At 37.8% G+C, this 18,126-nt stretch overlaps 2 protein-coding genes and 1 pseudogene across 3 annotated transcripts; all 3 read right to left on the bottom strand.

Moving 5' to 3' along the window:
- Positions 1-679: 679 nt before the first annotated feature.
- LOC122973257 (immunoglobulin kappa light chain-like) lies at positions 680-2,796 on the bottom strand. 2 transcript variants are annotated; one of them, XM_044340657.1, is made up of 5 exons: positions 2,505-2,796; positions 1,641-2,351; positions 1,394-1,511; positions 1,272-1,315; positions 680-1,133 (listed from the first exon to the last, which is right to left on the bottom strand). In XM_044340657.1, the coding sequence occupies exons 1-5, from the start codon at positions 2,557-2,559 to the stop codon at positions 1,042-1,044; spliced, it is 1,020 nt and encodes a 339-aa protein (XP_044196592.1). In that variant the 5' UTR covers positions 2,560-2,796; the 3' UTR covers positions 680-1,041. The 2 variants fall into 2 exon arrangements, with proteins under 2 accessions (XP_044196592.1, XP_044196591.1); XM_044340656.1 differs by having other exon boundaries at positions 1,394-1,507.
- Positions 2,797-7,894: 5,098 nt separating this feature from the next.
- Positions 7,895-9,206, bottom strand: LOC122973278 (immunoglobulin kappa light chain-like). Its single transcript, XM_044340685.1, has 3 exons — positions 9,081-9,206; positions 8,217-8,927; positions 7,895-8,086 (listed from the first exon to the last, which is right to left on the bottom strand). Exons 1-3 carry the CDS (start codon positions 9,136-9,138, stop codon positions 7,938-7,940), a joined length of 918 nt encoding a protein of 305 aa, XP_044196620.1. The 5' UTR covers positions 9,139-9,206; the 3' UTR covers positions 7,895-7,937.
- Positions 9,207-14,008: 4,802 nt separating this feature from the next.
- LOC122973302 lies at positions 14,009-15,718 on the bottom strand (annotated as a pseudogene).
- Between the last annotated feature and the right edge of the window lie 2,408 nt (positions 15,719-18,126).

The raw sequence follows: 18,126 nt of genomic DNA, 5'->3' as shown, positions 1-18,126 counted from the left end.
ATGGAAAATTCATCAGGGAAATATACCACAAATTTCCTTTAAGTAACCAATCACCTCATAGATCAATTAGTCTCATATTTGTATCCAAATCTGCACACACCTGGCATAAAGTCTGTATACAAGCTTGTTTTATAAAAACAATCAAACACTAAGTATTTCTCTGTATTTTCAGTAGTAAATGTTGAAACAGTGGCTGCATGTTGGATGTGCAGTAGAACACAGTACACAGTGGGAAGACACAACGATAACCTGGTTGTGTAATAGTGACTGAATTAATAACAGATCTACTAGATCCTGTTTTCAAATGAAGTCACTGAGTGAAAGTGGGATCATCCTCTAGCCTGTTACATTGTTATATTTCCAGACTTCATATACTGTACCTGACTTGGACATATGTGGATTCAAGTACTGAAGGTCAGTATAAAAACCTTCCTGTGCTATTTTACTTTTGTGCCAGAACACGAGAGTCACCCACTAACTAAAGTGAGTGATGTCAGTTACATGATTTCTCTGATTCATATGATGCCACCAGCCACGCTTGTATGATGAAGCTGCAGTTAATACTACCAGGGACTGAACTCACACCCACACATATTATCTCAAGGTCAAAGTGATCCATAATCAACTTATATCATTTATGTGATCACTAATGATATAAAATGTATATATAAAAACAAAAGCCATGAGTCATCAATTAATCTGTGCTTATACAATACATTTACTAGTTTCATCAAAATGGAATTTATTCAAATGTATTAAAAACTGTCTCAGTATTTCAAATACAGATTTTTCTTCTTATTTTAAGAAATCCTGCTTGAAACCACATAGACAAAAGCAACAGAGACGTTTGCTAAATGTGCACATTAACTAACCACATCTAAGATTAAAGAGATCTAATCTTTTGACTGCAGACCACAAGGAAGCTATAAAAATATATTTATCTCAAGATCAACGTGTAAATCTACATCACACTTTGAATATCAAAAAAAACTTAAAATGCAACATTTCTAATTCCACTGCTTTACACTGGAGTACACACATTCATTCTTGGTGTTGTTCCTCGCTCTTCTTGGTCTGTTGGGCAGGTTCACACTTAAAGCAGCATAATGCAGGTTGTCTGTGTGTTGGTAACCCTGGTAACAAAATATGTACAAGTTGATAACAATATGGCTCCTGACAAACATCAACACAATGTCCAAAAAACTCTCCAACAATAATGGTTATGTAAAAATGTGTTTAAATATTCATTCAACAGTTAAAATAAGTTTTACCTCGCCGTTTGTTGCAGAGGAAGCTGAAAATGTTGTTTGAGACTCTGGTTGTGAAAACAGAAAAAGTAATTTTATTCAAAGTCATGTCCAGTGAATACACGCTGTCAGATATAAACAGTTACCTGCAGATTGGAAGCTGTTTCTCTTCATCTTGTACACTGAGAAAGCCAGTAAAACACTGAGGATGGTGGTGAACGCCAAAGCTCCACTCAAGAAATACACCAAGACAGGAGAGTCTACCTCATTAGCAGAGAGACATAAAGAGATATTACACAGCTCTCAGATTTATCTCCTTTTTGATGTTAAGTTTGATTAGGGAGTAATCATGTATTGATCAGATGAAACAATGTCTGCTAGAAAGTTACTTACAGCCAACGTCCAGCTTGGTCCCGTTTCCAAACAGTATCTGTCCACATGAGGCGACAGCACAGTAGTAGGTCCCAGCATGAGAAAGATCCAGACTCTTCAATGGCAAGTTGTAGACACAGGTGTGTGTTTGTGTGTTGTTGTTCCTCTCACACTGATCATTCCTGCCTCCATGTGTGTAAATGACTCCTGGTTGAGATTCTTGAGAGTTTTTGAACCAGTAAACACTGTGATTTCCATCATCACAGGTCCCAGTGTGTACTGTACAGTTCAGAGTCACAGAGCCCCCTGGCTGGATGCTCTCAGATGCCGACGGATAGACCAAAGCTTGGATGTTCAAACCTGAACCCTTTACACTGACAATAATGTTCTCTGAAAATTTTAATGTGTATAAATAGCTACTAACGCAGTAGTAAGTAGCTGAGTCTGAAATGTGCAAATCTGTGATCTTCAAGTAATTTGTACTGTTTTCAGTATCCAGTGTGAAGCGAGGATTGTTCTTGAATTCATTATAAAAAGTGCCATTTCTGTCAAACGTATAGAAAGTGGAGATGATGCTTGGTCCCTGTCCCAGAATTTGTTTATACCAGTAAAGCCTTGTCACAACATCACCTTCATAGGAACATCTCAAAGATATGCTGTCACCAACATTAGCTGATATAAAACTACTGTCTTGACGAACAGATGAGGAGAAATTCAGAGCAGTTGTCTGAGCTGTAGTAAAATGAGAAATAGAGGAAATTGTTTGCTAACTTAATGTGACAGAATTCAGCATTATCAGTACATTAAAAATATTAGAATCATTTGTATGAGGAGTGAGCATACACTCCTAAAGAAACAAGTTAGAATCACAAAAACACAACTCACCTGTTTTCCCTAAAAACAGACATGTGAGATAGAGAGCAAACACTGGAGATGTCATCGTGTTCAACTTGTCGTGTGAAATGAAAAGAGCATTGATCTTTTCTTCACTCTTCAGAGACAAGACTGCATTTGATTGGCCAACCAGAAGTTATACTGACTGTCCTATTAAAGAAACATGATCACATGTTCACTTCAACCTATAATGTGAAGTTTGTCTCTCGACAACATTCACATGATGACAGAAATATATAAAAAACAGCTCACATCTTGGCATTCAATTTAAAATGACTAAAAATTAAATCTAGTATAATCATGTAGCAGGTCATAGTGGGCAGGCTTGAATATTTACCTACCTGTGAAGAACACTAGAGACACAGCATGATGCAGATCAGTTGGTAGATGTAGTTGTAACTTAATGAGGAAAAAGATTTTTACAGAATATAACTGTTATAAAATCCACATACAAATAGCTGCATGCTTTCTTTTAAATGATCTAACTGTGAATTGTCCTGAGTAAGCAGGACACTGTTTCTGGACAGAGAAGTTGCTGATTTTCTAATGTGTTTGTTTGATGCTTTGAGTGTAATAATAATTACCATTCACCTCCATTTTACTGGACTGGCAACAGAAGTCAAATAAAATCAGTTCAATCACCACTAAGCATAAAGTTAGACAGGCTTTTGCATTTGAAATTGCAGACTTTTCATCTTACAAAGTCGATATAATCAGACAAGTTTGACCTGATAAGGATGCTGCACTTTTAAGTGTATAAAGGAAAATTACAGTTTATTTGAACCTGATGTATTTCCCATAAATGTGGCCATTCTGTCTCTATGTTTCAGGTAATGTTTCTCTCTCTGGCTCTGTTATAGAGATTCTGGTGATTCAGATATTCATGTCAGCTTGCTGGTGAACTGAACCACCCAGCTTATTCATCCAATTTGTTTATATGTATGAGTCTGACTTTCACTGCGGTTAGACTGTAAGGAAACTAAAAAAACTAAATGTAATTATTGGATTATCTGGTGGACTATTATGAGGACAATCGTGAGTCATTTCACTTTGACTGGCCAACTGTATTTATTTGAGCCAGAGTAGACAGGTGGTAAATGAGTGCACTTATAAAATGCTTTTCAAGTCTACTGAACACTCAGAGTGCTCTACAATAAACACCAACCTGCTCATCAGGAGTGATATAGTACTTTTATATCTAAAGCTCTCTACAATGCTTCTAATACTAACCCATTCACACACACACTCACACAATGACAGCAACCATTGGGAGTAATTTGGGGTTCAGTATCTTGCCCAAGAACACTTTGACATGCGGACTGGAGGAGCCGGGCATCGACCCACTGACCTTCCAATTAGTGGATGACTCACTCTACGTCCTGAGTCACAGCCACCACAGAGAGGAGATAAAAGAACTGAAAGAGGAAATAGAAAGAATGGAGGCAGAAAGGCAACAGGACTGTCAGGAAAGACAATGTACAGTAACAGTTACCTCAGAGAAACTGCTGCTGTTCCTGAAGTCACTGTTCTCCTGAAGAGTGGAGAGGAAAACTTTTTCTGCAGAGTGGGACCTGTAGCTGTCAGACTCAGAAGATCTAGAAGTGTCCATGGATGAGAATAATCCCAGCTGTGTAACTACTACAAATAAATTTACAGCATTTATTAACATTTTCAAACAGACACTGAACTATCCACAGCCTCAGATGTAAACAAACCAACATGCAAGTGGTCCTGGGTGTAGTCCCCTATTAGTACTAGGAAGTTCCAATGTTTGAATTGTCTCAGTATACTCGATGATGGACTCCTAAATGTATCAAGTATTCCAAGTCTTCTAGTAGTGGGTGTACTAGTGACCTACTATGCATTATAGTGACCTCTCAGGCCATTAACCAGGATACTCTAACCAGATGTGTGTGTATCAAGTGGTAGTAAATACATTTATGCTTCATTATCCTCTCAAAATATTGGGCTGTAAACTAAATACAGCTGATATTTTATTGCATCAGTTTGTTTTATTTATTTATTTACAGTGATAATTGTGCTACATGTGTATGATTTTTTTAGTTAATACTGACATGTATGACAAAATAAGAAATGACCTGGAGAAAATGAAGACATTTCAATCAAAATGCAAAACAATTATTAACAGGCACTAAAGTAGTCAAAGTATCTTATCAACCAAACTGCAGCAGAAAGGATCTCCAAAGTCTGCAAGTAGCAAAGTATCTACAGGCTAACAAGCTAACAGGCTAACAAACTGTGTCTGACTACATGAACAGACAGCGCATCAGCATGTACAGGATGTGTCGAAGGCAGCAAGTCTGAATGGTATCAGTTATATCAGTATTGCAGTTGAGTAGAGTCTAATATACAGGTTTTTAGTACTAGTAATACAGCTACGGTAAGTAGGAGGGGAAAACCTGTCAGTCTGTCACCAGTCACCTGCACTGCCTCACAACTAAACAGTTTCGCACAATAGTTTCAGTTTTAGCACTATTTAATGTTGTAATGTTTTCATTTTGATCACTGGCAGTTAGTTCAGTAACATAAGCAGAACAGGTTGGAGAAGGTGAGGGCTTTTGTTGGTGTTTACATGGCTACTAGTACTTCCTGGATACAGTATGTACCAGCAGGTCCGGTATGTGTTGAACCCGGAAAACACTTAGGATTCATTTGTAAATTTTTGACCAGCACTGTAGAGACAGAGCTGATTAAGTTCCGCCCACTCTGGAGGGGAAAATAATTCATTGCTCTCCATTGACTTTGTGTTGTGTGGAGCTTCCTCCTTGTTACTTCTGCTTGCAAACAACAAGAAATGCAAAAAAAAGCTGCTGTGTGGTGGGATGCACTACCAACAGGATAAAGAAACCAGAGCTAAGTTTTTATAGTTGCTGAACCAAAAAACTGAACCTTTAAGAAGACAGACGTGGATACAGGGTTGTAAGAGACAGACCTGACCTGAGCTGCACAGACAGCCTGCTGCTCAAAAACCTCCATAAAAATGACACATATACCTGGACATGCTGCTAGTCACAGAGAACACATATGAAAGTAAAAACAGAACAGCTGCTTAATTGAAAGGTACGTTAGTAATAGACTTTTAATCACAGAATAGCTAACCTGCATTCAGCTGAAATATTAATTGTAAAACGTGCCTGAATCGGAAATGATTGCATGTCTGTGTGTATTGATTATGTTTATAAACTGTAGTCAACATATCAGCAGCCTGTGAAAAGTGTCATGCTTACCTGTTACATAGTGGAGTTTGCTATACAGTTGTCCTATCTCTACTGTAGTCATGATGTCAGCCCTTGCATTCATGTATTGCATCTTAGCATATGCAATGTATCAGGTTTCAACATTTACTATAAACTACCTTTTACACTCTGGTAGACATAGCACTAAAATAACAGTAATGCAGTTAACCATTATGGCTACTACAGACAGCTAGTTTCTTTCTTTACTTTCGTTCAGACTGAGAAATATACTTTTGAAGTGATTCATGTTTATTTGGAAAGCTGAAGGAGTCTTAGCAGTTTGTCCCAATGATAGACATCTTTGTGAATTCCCTGAATCTTTATAACAGAGCTGGACAGAGCAAAATTAGCACGACACACACAACCACAATAACCACATTTAAAGAGAATACATCAAGTTGAAATGAAGCGGAATTTTCTTTTCAGTGGATTTGGCTCAAGAGATATCCTTGTGAGAGTGGAAACACTCTTACATCCTGCTAAAAACCACAAATTACTTTTCTTTTCTACATATGTTCATTGTCAAGTGCCAAAATGTATAACCACTGTATTTCATGAAAGCTTTTCCCCTCTTCAACCTGCTCTACATGGGCTGCATAGTGAAAGCAGCACAAAGCAGCAGCTGCAGTCCTCCATCAGTGTGTAACTGGATGTGTTCAGTCACAGTGTTGCTGTGCACTCAGATGCAGCTCAGTATACAGTCGATGCAGTAATGTGTGGTGGGTCAGAGTTACACTCATAAAGCACCAATATATACCCCGATATATGTTGTGTTGCATGAGTCCTCATCCTCGTTAGCATGACTCATTGAGTCACAATGACCACATTTATGGAAAATTCATCAGGGAAATATACCATAAATTTTCTTTTCACTGGTCAGTCAGTCTCATATTTTTATCCAAATCTGCACACACCTGGCATAAAGTCTGTATACAAGCTTGTTTTGTGAAAACAATCAAACACAAGTATTTCTCTGTATTTTCAGCAGTAAATGTTGAAACAGTGGCTGCATGTTGGATGTGCAGTAGAACACAGTACACAGTGGGAAGACACAATGATAACCTGGTCGTGTAATAGTGACTGAGTAACTACAAATCCACTAGATCCAGTTTTCAAATGAAGTCACTGAGTGAAAGTGGGATCATCCTCCAGCCTGTTACATCGTTATATTTCCAGACTTCATATATTGTACCTGACTTGGACATATGTGGATTCAAGTACTGAAGGTCAGTATGAAAACCTTCCTGTGCTATTTTACTTTTGTGCCAGAACACGAGAGTCACCCACTAACTAGAGTGAGTGATGTCAGTTTCATGATTTCTCTGATTCACATGATGCCACCAGCCACACTTGTATGATGAAGCTGCAGTTAATGCTACCAGGAACTGAACTCACACCCACACATATTATCTCAAGGTCAAAGTGATCCATAATCAACTTATATTATTTATGTGATCACTAATGATATAAAATGTATATATAAAAACAAAAGCCATGAGTCATCAATTAATCTGTGCTTACACAATACATTTACTAGTTTCATCAAAATGGAATTTATTCAAATGTATTAAAAACTGTCTCAGTATTTCAAATACAGATTTTTCTTCTTATTATAAGAAATCCTGCTTGAAACCACAAAGACAAAAGCAACAGAGACGTTTGCTAAATGTGCACATTAACTAACCACATCTAAGATTAAAGAGATCTAATCTTTTGACTGCAGACCACAAGGAAGCTATAAAAACATATTTATCTCAAGATTAACATGTAAATCTACATCACACTTTGAATATCAAAAAAAAACTTAAAATGCAACATTTCTAATTCCACTGCTTTACACTGGAGTACACACATTCATTCTTGGTGTTGTTCCTCGCTCTTCTTGGTCTGTTGGGCAGGTTCACACTTAAAGCAGCATAATGGAGGTTGTCTGCTTCTTTGTAACTCTGGTAACAAAATATGTACAAGTTGATAACAATATGGATCCTGACATCAACACAATGTCCAAAAAACTCTCAAACAATAATGGTTATGTAAAAATGTGTTTAAATATTAATTCAACTGTTAAAATAAGTTTTACCTCGCCATTTGTTGCAGAGGAAGCTGAAACCATTGCTTGAGACTCTGGTTGTGAAAACAGAAAAAGTAATTTTATTCAAAGTCATGTTCAGTGAATACAAGCTGTCAGATATAAACAGTTACCTGTAGATTGGAAGCTGTCTCTCTTCATCTTGTACACTGAGAAAGCCAGTAAAACACTGAGGATGGTGGTGAACGCCAAAACTCCACTCAAGAAATACACCAAGACAGGAGAGTCTACCTCATTTGCAGAGACACATAAAGAGATATTACACAGCTCTCAGATTTATCTCTATGATGTTAATTTTGATTAGGGAGTAATAATGTATTGATCAGATGAAACAATGTCTGCTAGAAAGTTACTTACAGCCAACGTCCAGCTTGGTCCCGTTTCCAAACAGTATCTGTCCACATGAGGCGACAGCACAGTAGTAGGTCCCAGCATGAGAAAGATTCAGACTCTTCATTGTCAAGTTGTGGACACAGGTGTGTGTTTGTGTGTTGCTGTTCCTCTCACACTGATCATTCCTGCCTCCATGTGTGTAAATGACTCTTGGATGAGATTCTTGAGAGTTTTTGAACCAGTAAACACTGTGATTTCCATCATCACAGGTCTCAGTGTGTACTGCACAGTTCAGAGTCACAGAGCCTCCTGGCTGGATGCTCTCAGATGCCGACTGATGGACCGAAGATTGGATGTTCAAACCTGAACCCTTTACATTGACAATAATGTTCTCTGAAAATTCTAATGTGTATAAATAACAACTAACGCAGTAGTAAGTCGCTGAGTCTGAAATGTGCAAATCTGTGATCTTCAAGTAATTTTTACTGTTTTCAGTATCCAGTGTGAAGCGAGGATTGTTGTTGAATTCATTATAAAAAGTGCCATTTCTGTCAAACGTATAGAAAGTGGAGATGATCCTTGGTCTCTGTCCCAGAGTTTGTTTATACCAGTAAAGCCTTGTCACAACATCACCTTCATAGGAGCATCTCAAAGATATGCTGTCACCAACATTAGCTGATATAAAACTACTGTCTTGACGAACAGATGAGGAGAAATTCAGAGCAGTTGTCTGAGCTGTAGTAAAATGAGAAATAGAGGAAATTGTTTGCTAACTTAATGTGACAGAATTCAGCATAATCAGTACATTAAAAATATTAGAATCATTTGTATGAGGAGTGAGCATACACTCTTAAAGAAACAAGTTGGAATCACAAAAACACAACTCACCTGTTTTCCCCAAAAACAGACATGTGAGATAGAGAGCAAACACTGGAGATGTCATCATGTTCAACTTGTCATGTGAAATGAAAAGAGCATTGATCTTTTCTTCACTCTTCAGAGACAAGACTGCATTTGATTGGCCAACCAGAAGTTATACTGACTGTCCTATTAAGGAAACATGATCACATGTTCACTTCAACCTATAATGTGAAGTTTGTCTCTCGACAACATTCACATGATGACAGAAATATATAAAAAACAGCTCACATCTTGGCATTCAATTTAAAATGACTAAAAATTAAATCTAGTATAATCATGTAGCAGGTCATAGTGGGCAGGCTTGAATATTTACCTACCTGTGAAGAACACTAGAGACACAGCATGATGCAGATCAGTTGGTAGATGTAGTTGTAACTTAATGAGGAAAAAGATTTTTACAGAATATAACTGTTATAAAATCCACATACAAATAGCTGCATGCTTTCTTTTAAATGATCTAACTGTGAATTGTCCTGAGTAAGCAGGACACTGTTTCTGGACAGAGAAGTTGCTGATTTTCTAATGTGTTTGTTTGATGCTTTGAGTGTAATAATAAATTCCATTCACCTCCATTTTACTGGACTGGCAACAGAAGTCAAATAAAATCAGTTCAATCACCACTAAGCATAAAGTTAGACAGGCTTTTGCATTTGAAATTGCGGGCTTTTCATCTTACAAAGTCGATATAATCAGACAAGTTTGACCTGATAAGGATGCTGCACTTTTAAGTGTTTAAAGGAAAAGTCTGGTTTATTTGAACCTGATGTATTTCCCATAAATGTGGCCATTCTGTCACTATGTGTCAGGTAATGTTTCTCTCTCTGGCTCTGTTATAGAGATTCTGGTGATTCACAAATCCATGTCAGCTTGCTGGTGAACTGAACCACCCAGCTTATTCATCCAATTTGTTAATATGTATGAGTCTGACTTTCACTGTGGTTAGATTGTAAGGAAACTAAAAAAAACTAAATGCAATGACGGATTATCTGGACTATTATGAGGACAACCATGAGTCATTTCACTTTGACTGGCCAACTGTATTTATTTGAGCCAGAGTACACAGGTGGTAAATGACTGCACTTATTAAACGCTTTTCAAGTCTACTGAACACTCAGAGTGCTCTACAATAAACACCAACTTGCTCATCAGGAGTGATATAGTACTTTTATATCTAAAGCTCTCCACAATGCTTCTAATGCTAACCCATTCACACACACACTCACACACTGACGGCAACCATTGGGAGTAATTTGGGGTTCAGTATCTTGCCCAAGAACACTTTGACATGCTGACTGGAGGAGCCGGGCATCGACCCACCGACCATCTAATTAGTGGATGACTCACTCTATGTCCTTCCGCCACAGAGAGGAGATAAAAGAACTGAAAGAGGAAATATAAAGAATGGAGGCAGAAAGGCAACAGGACTGTCAGGAAAGACAACGTACAGTAGCAGTTACCTCAGAGAAACTGCTGCTGTTCCTGAAGTCACTGTTCTCCTGAAGAGTGGAGAGGAAAACTTTTTCTGCAGAGTGGGACCTGTAGCTGTCAGACTCAGAAGATCTAGAAGTGTCAATGGATGAGAGTAATCCCAGCTGTGTAACTACAACAAATAGATTTACAGCATTTATTAACATTGTCAAACAGACACTGAACTATCCACAGCCTCAGACGTAAACAAACCAACATGCAAGTGGTCCCGGATGTAGTTCCCCATTAGTACTGGGAAGTTCCAGTGTTTGAGTTGTCTCAGTATATTCGATGATGGACTCCTAAATGTATCAAGTATTCCAAGTCTTCTAGTAGTGGGTGTACTAGTGACCTAGTGTGCATTATAGTGACCTCTCAGGCCATTAACCAGGACACTCTAACCAGATGTGTGTGTATCAAGTGGTAGTAAATACATTTATGCTTCATTATCCTCTCAAAATATTGGGCTGTAAACTAAATACAGCTGATATTTTATTACATCAGTTTGTTTTATTTATTTATTTATTTACAGTGATAATTGTGCTACATGTGTATGATGATTACAGTTAATACTGGCTTGTATGACATAATAAGAAATGACCTGGAGAAAATGAAGACATTTCAATCAAAATGCAAAACAATTATTAACAGGCACTAAAGCAGTCAAAGTATCTTATCAACCAAACTGCAGCAGAAAGGATCTCCAAAGTCTGCAAGTAGCAAATTATGCACAGGCTAACAAGCTAACAGGCTAACAAACTGTGTCTGACTCTACATGAACAGACAGCGCATCAGCATGCACAGGATGTGTCGAAGGCAGCAAGTCTGAATGGTATCAGTTAAATCAGTATCAGCAGTTGAGTAGAGTCTAGTATACAGGTTTTTAGTACTAGTAATACAGCTACGGTAAGTAGGAGGGGAAAACCTGTCAGTCTGTCACCAGTCACCTGCACTGCCTCACAACTAAACAGTTTCGCACAATAGTTTGAGTTTTAGCACTATTTAATGTTGTAATGTTTTCATTTTGATCACTGGCAGTTAGTTTGGTAACATAAGCAGAACAGGTTGGAGAAGGTGAGGGCTTTTGTTAGTGTTTACATGACTACTAGTACTTCCTGGATACAGTACGTACCAGCAGGTCCAGTACGTGTTGAACCCGGAAAAGAATCGGCACTTAGGATTCATTTGTATATTTTTGACCAGCACTGTAGAGACAGAGCCGATTAAGTCCCGCCCACTCTGGAGGGGAAAATAATTCATTGCTCTCCATTGACTTTGTGTTGTGTGGAGCTTCCTCCTTGTTACTTCTGCTTGCAAAAAACAAGAAATGCAAAAAAAGCTGCTGTGTGGTGGGATGTGCTACCAACAGGATAAAGAAACCAGAACTAAGTTTTTATAAGTTGCTGAACCAAAAAACTGAACTTTTAAGAAGACAGAAGTGGATACAGGGTTGTAAGAGACAGACCTGACCTGAGCTGCACAGACAGCCTGCTGCTCAAAAACCTCCGTAAAAATGACACATATACCTGGACATGCTGCTAGTCACAGAGAACACATATGAAAGTAAAAACAGAACAGCTGCTAATTGAAAGGTATGTTAGTAATAGACATTTAAATCACAGAATAGCTAACCTGCATTCAGCTGAAATATTAACTGTAAAAAGAGCCTGAATAGGAAATGATTGCATGTCTGTGTGTATTGATTATGTTTATAAACTCTAGTCAACATATCAGCAGCCTGTGAAAAGTGTCATGCTTACCTGTTATGTAGTGGAGTTTGCTATACAGTTATATACACATGATGTCAGCCCTTGCACTCATGTATTGCATCTTAGCATATACAATGTATCAGGTTTCAACATTTACTATAAACTACCTTTTACACTCTGGTAGACATAGCACTAAAATGACAGTAATGCAGTTAACCATTATGGCTACTACAGACAGCTAGTTTCTTTCTTTACTTTCGTTCAGACTGAGAAACACACTTTTGAAGTGATTCATGTTTATTTGGGAAGTTGAAGGAGTCTCAGCAGTTTGTCCCAACGATAGACATCTTTGTGAATTCCCTGAATCTCTATAACAGAGCTGGACAGAGCAAAATTAGCACGACACACACAACCACAATAACCACATTTAAAGAGAATACATCAAGTTGAAATGAAGCGGAATTTTCCTTTAAGTGGATTTGGCTCAAGAGATATCCTTGTGAGAGTGGAAACACTCTTACATCCTGCTAAAAACCACAAATTACTTTTCTTTTCTACATATGTTCATTGTCAAAAAAGTGCCAAAATGTATAACCACTGTATTTCATGAAAGCTTTTCCCCTCTTAAACCTGCTCTACATGGACTGCATAGTGAAAGCAGCACAAAGCAGCAGCTGCAGTCCTCCATCAGTGTGTAACTGGATGTGTTCAGTCACAGTGCTGCTGTTCACTCAGATGCAGCTCAGTATACAGTCGATGCAGTAATGTGTGGTGGGTCAGAGTTACACTCATAAAGCACCAATATATACCCCGATATATGTTGTGTTGCATGAGTCCTCATCCTCGTTAGCATGACTCATTGAGTCACAATGACCACATTTATGGAAAATTCATCAGGGAAATATACCATAAATTTTCTTTTCACTGGTCAGTCAGTCTCATATTTGTATCCAAATCTGCACACTGGAACAAAGTCTGTATACCAGCTTGTTTTGTAAAAACAATCAAACACTAAGTATTTCTCTGTATTTTCAGCAGTAAATGTTGAAACAGTGGCTGCATGTTGGATGTGCAGTAGAACACAGTACACAGTGGGAAGACACAATTATAATCTGGTCGTGTAATAGTGACTGAGTTAGTAACAAATCTACTAGATCCTGTTTTCAAATGAAGTCACTGAGTGAAAGTGGGATCATCCTCCAGCCTGTTGCATTGTTACATTTCAAGACTTCATATATTGTACCTGACTTGGACATATGTGGATTCAAGTACTGAAGGATGGTATAAAAACCTTCCTGTGCTATTTTACTTTTGTGCCAGAACACGAGAGTCACCCACTAACTAGAGTGAGTGATGTCAGTTACATGATTTCTCTGATTCACATGATGCCACCAGCCACGCTTGTATGATGAAGCTGCAGTTAATGCTACCAGGGACTGAACTCACACCCACACATATTATCTCAAGGTCAAAGTGATCCATAATCAACTTATATTATTTATATGATCACTAATGATATAAAATGTATATATAAAAACAAAAGCCATGAGTCATCAATTAATCTGTGCTTATACAATACATTTACTAGTTTTTAATCAAAATGGAATTTATTCAAATGTATTAAGAATTGTCTAAGTATTTTAAATACAATTTTTCTTCTTACAATAAGAAATCCTGCTTAAAACCACAAAGACAAAAAATATTTATCTCAAGATCAACTTCTAAATATGCATTTTTGTATAAAAATAAAAAAAACCTTTTTTATATTGTATATATAATATTACTTTAAAACTGGAAATGTAACATGTAATTCTACTGCTTTACACTGGAGTACACACATTCATTCTTGGTGTTGTTCCTCGCTCTTCTTGATCTGTTGGGCAGGTTCACACTTAAAGCAGCATAATGCAGGTTGTCTGTGTGTTGGTAACCCTGGTAACAAAATATGTACAAGTTGATAACAACATGGATCCTGACAAACATCAATACAATGTCCAAAAAACTCTCCAACAATAATGGTTATGTAAAAATGTGTTTAAATATTAATTCAACAGTTAAATAAGTTTTACCTCGCCATTTGTTGTGGAGGAAGCTGAAAATGTTACTTGAGACTCTGGTTGTGAAAACAGAAAAAGTAATTTTATTCAAAGTCATGTCCAGTGAATACAAGCTGTCAGATATTAACAGTTACCTGTAGATTGGAAGCTGTTTCTCTTCATCTTGTACACTGAGAAAGCCAGTAAAACACTGAGGATGGTGGTGAACGCCAAAGCTCCACTCAAGAAATACACCAAGACAGGAGAGTCTACCTCATTAGCAGAGAGACATAAAGAGATATTACACAGCTCTCAGATTTATCTCTATTTTGATGTTAATTTTGATTAGGGAGTAATCATGTATTGATCGGATGAAACAATGTCTGCTAGAAAGTTACTTACAGCCAACGTCCAGCTTGGTCCCGTTTCCAAACAGTATCTGTCCACATGCGGCGACAGCACAGTAGTAGGTCCCAGCATAAGAAAGATTCAGACTCTTCAATGGCAAGTTGTAGACACAGGTGTGTGTTTGTGTGTTGTTGTTCCTCTCACACTGATCATTCCTGCCTCCATGTGTGTAAATGACTCCTGGTTGAGATTCTTGAGAGTTTTTGAACCAGTAAACACTGTGATTTCCATCATCACAGGTCGCAGTGTGTACTGCACAGTTCAGAGTCACAGAGCCTCCTGGCTGGATGCTCTCAGATGCTGACTGACGGACCAAAGCTTGGATGTTCAAACCTGAACCCTTTACGCTGAGAGTAGTGCCCTCCAAAAATTCTAACTTGTTTAAATAGCTACTAACACAGTAGTAAGTAGCTGAGTCTGAAATGTCCAAATCTGTGATCTTCAAATGATACTGTTTTCAGTGTCCAGTTTGAAGCGAGGATTGTTCTTGAATTCATTAGAAAAAGTGCCATTACTTTCGTAGTCGTAGAGGGTGGAGATAATCCTTGGTTTCTGCCCCAGAGTTTGTTTATACCAGTAAAGCTTTGCTGCAACATCACCTTTATAGGAACATCTCAAAGATACGCTATCACCAACATTAGCTGATATAAAACTACTGTCTTGACGAACAGAAGAGGAGAATTTCAGAGCAGTTGTCTGAGCTGAAGTGAAATGAGAAAAAGAACAAATTTTTTGTTAACTTAATGTGACAGAATTCAGCGTAATCAGTACATTAAAAATATTAGAATCATTTGTATTAGGAGTGAGCATACACTCTTAAAGAAACAAGTTGGAATCACAAAAACACAACTCACCTGTTTTCCCTAAAAACAGACATGTGAGATAGAGAGCAAACACTGGAGATGTCATCGTGTTCAACTTGTCGTGTGAAATGAAAAGAGCTATGATCTTTTCTTCACTCTTCAGAGACAAGACTGCATTTGATTGGCCAACCAGAAGTTATGCTGACTGTCCTATTAAAGAAACATGATCACATGTTCACTTCAACCTATAATGTGAAGTTTGTCTCTCCACAACATTCACATGATGACAGAAATATATAAAGGACAGCTCACATCTTGGCATTAAATATAAAATGACTAAAAATTAAATATCTAATATAATCATGTAGCAGGTCATAGTGGGCAGGCTTGAATATTTAACTACCTGTGAAGAACACTAGAGACACAGCATTTTGCAGATTAGTTGGTAGATGTAGTTGTAACTTAATGAGGAAAAAGATTTTTAAAGAATATAACTGTTATAAAATCCACATACAAATAGCTGCATGCTTTCTTTTAAATGATCTAACTGTGAATTGTCCTGAGTAAGCAGGACACTTTTGCATTTGAAATTGCAGGCTTTTCATCTTACAAAGTCAATGTAATCAGAAAAGTTTGACCTGATAAGGATGCTGCACTTTTAAGTGTTTAAAGGAAAATTACAGTTTATTTGAACCTGATGTATTTCCCATAAATGTGGCCATTGTGGATCTATGTGTCAGGTAATGTTGCTCTCTCTGGCTCTGTTATAGAGATTCTGGTGATTCACAAATCTGTGGTAGCTTACTGGTTCACTGAACCACCCAGCTTATTCATCCAATTTGTTTATATGTATGAGTCTGACTTTCACTGCAGTTACAATGTAAGGAAACTAAAAAAAACTAAATGCAATTATTGGATTATCTGGTGGACTATTATGAGGACAACTGTGAATCATTTCACTTTGACTGGCCAACTGTATTTATTTGAGACAGAGTACACAGGTGGTAAATGAGTGCACTTATAAAATGCTTTTCAAGTCTACTGAACACTCAGAGTGCTCTACAATACACACCAACCTGCTCATCAGGAGTGATATAGTACTTTTATATCTAGAGCTCTCTACAATGCTTCTAATACTAACCCATTCACACACACATTCATATAACAATGGCAGCCATTGGGAGTAATTTGGGGTTCAGTATCTTGCCCAAGAACACTTTGACATGCGGACTGGAGGAGCCGGGCATCGACCCACCGACCTTCTAATTACTGGATGACTCACTCTACCTCCTGATTCACAGCCGCCCCAGAGAGGAGATAAAACAATTGAAACAGGAAATATGAGGAATGGAGGCAGAAAGGCAACAGGGCCGTCAGGAAAGACAACGTACAGTAACGGTTACCTCAGAGAAACTGCTGCTGTTCCTGAAGTCACTGTTCTCCTGAAGAGTGGAGAGGAAAACTTTTTCTGCAGAGTGGGACCTGTTGCTGTCAGACTCAGAAGATCTAGAAGTGTCCATGGATGAGAGTAATCCCAGCTGTGTAACTACAACAAATGGATTTACAGCATTTATTTACATTTTCAAACAGACATTGAACTATCCACAGCCTCCGACATAAACAAACCAACATGCAAGTGGTCCCGGATGTAGTTCCCTATTAGTACTGGGAAGTTCCAATGTTTGAGTTGTCTCAGTATCTTCGATGATGGACTCCTAAATGTATCAAGTATTCCAAGTCTTCTAGTAGTGGGTGTACTAGTGACCTATTATGCATTATAGTGACCTCTCAGGCCATTAACCAGGACACTCTAACCAGATGTGTGTGTATCAAGTGGTAGTAAATACATTTATGCTTCATTATCCTCTCAAAATATTGGGCTGTAAACTAAATACAGCTGATATTTTATTGCATCAGTTTGTTTTTTTATTTATTTACAATGATAATTGTGCTACATGTGTATGATTTTTACAGTAAATAAAGAAAAATACTGACTCGTATGAGAAAATAAGAAATGACCTAGAGAAAATGAAGACATTTCAATCAAAATGTAAAACAATTATGAACAGGCACTAAAGCAGTCAAAGTATCTTATCAACCAAACTGCAGTAGAAAGGATCTCCAAAGCCTGCAAGTAGGAAATTATGCACAGGCTAACAAGCTAACAGGCTAACAAACTGTGTCTGACTCTACATGAACAGACAGCGCATCAGCATGTACAGGATGTGTTGAAGGCAGCAAGTCTGAATGGTATCAGTTAAATCAGTATCAGCAGTTGAGTAGAGTCTAGTATACAGGTTTTTAATACTAGTAATACAGCTACAGTAAGTAGGAGGGGAAAACCTGTCAGTCTGTCACCAGTCACCTGCACTGCCTCACAACTAAACAGTTTCGCACAATAGTTTGAGTTTTAGCACTATTTAACATTTCAATATTTCCATTTTGATCGCTGGCAGTTAGTTTTGTAACATAAAATAAACAGAACAGGCTGGAGAAGGTGAGGGCTTTTGTTAGTGTTTACATGACTACTAGTACTTCCTGAATACAGTAAATACCAGCAGGTCCAGTACATATAGAACCCGGAAAAGAG

The sequence above is a fragment of the Thunnus albacares genome, chromosome 22, assembly GCF_914725855.1.
Source record: "Thunnus albacares chromosome 22, fThuAlb1.1, whole genome shotgun sequence".
Taxonomy (NCBI): domain Eukaryota; kingdom Metazoa; phylum Chordata; class Actinopteri; order Scombriformes; family Scombridae; genus Thunnus; species Thunnus albacares.
The sequence above is the reverse complement of the archived record's forward strand: the minus strand, read 5'-3'. Positions and strand labels throughout refer to the sequence as shown.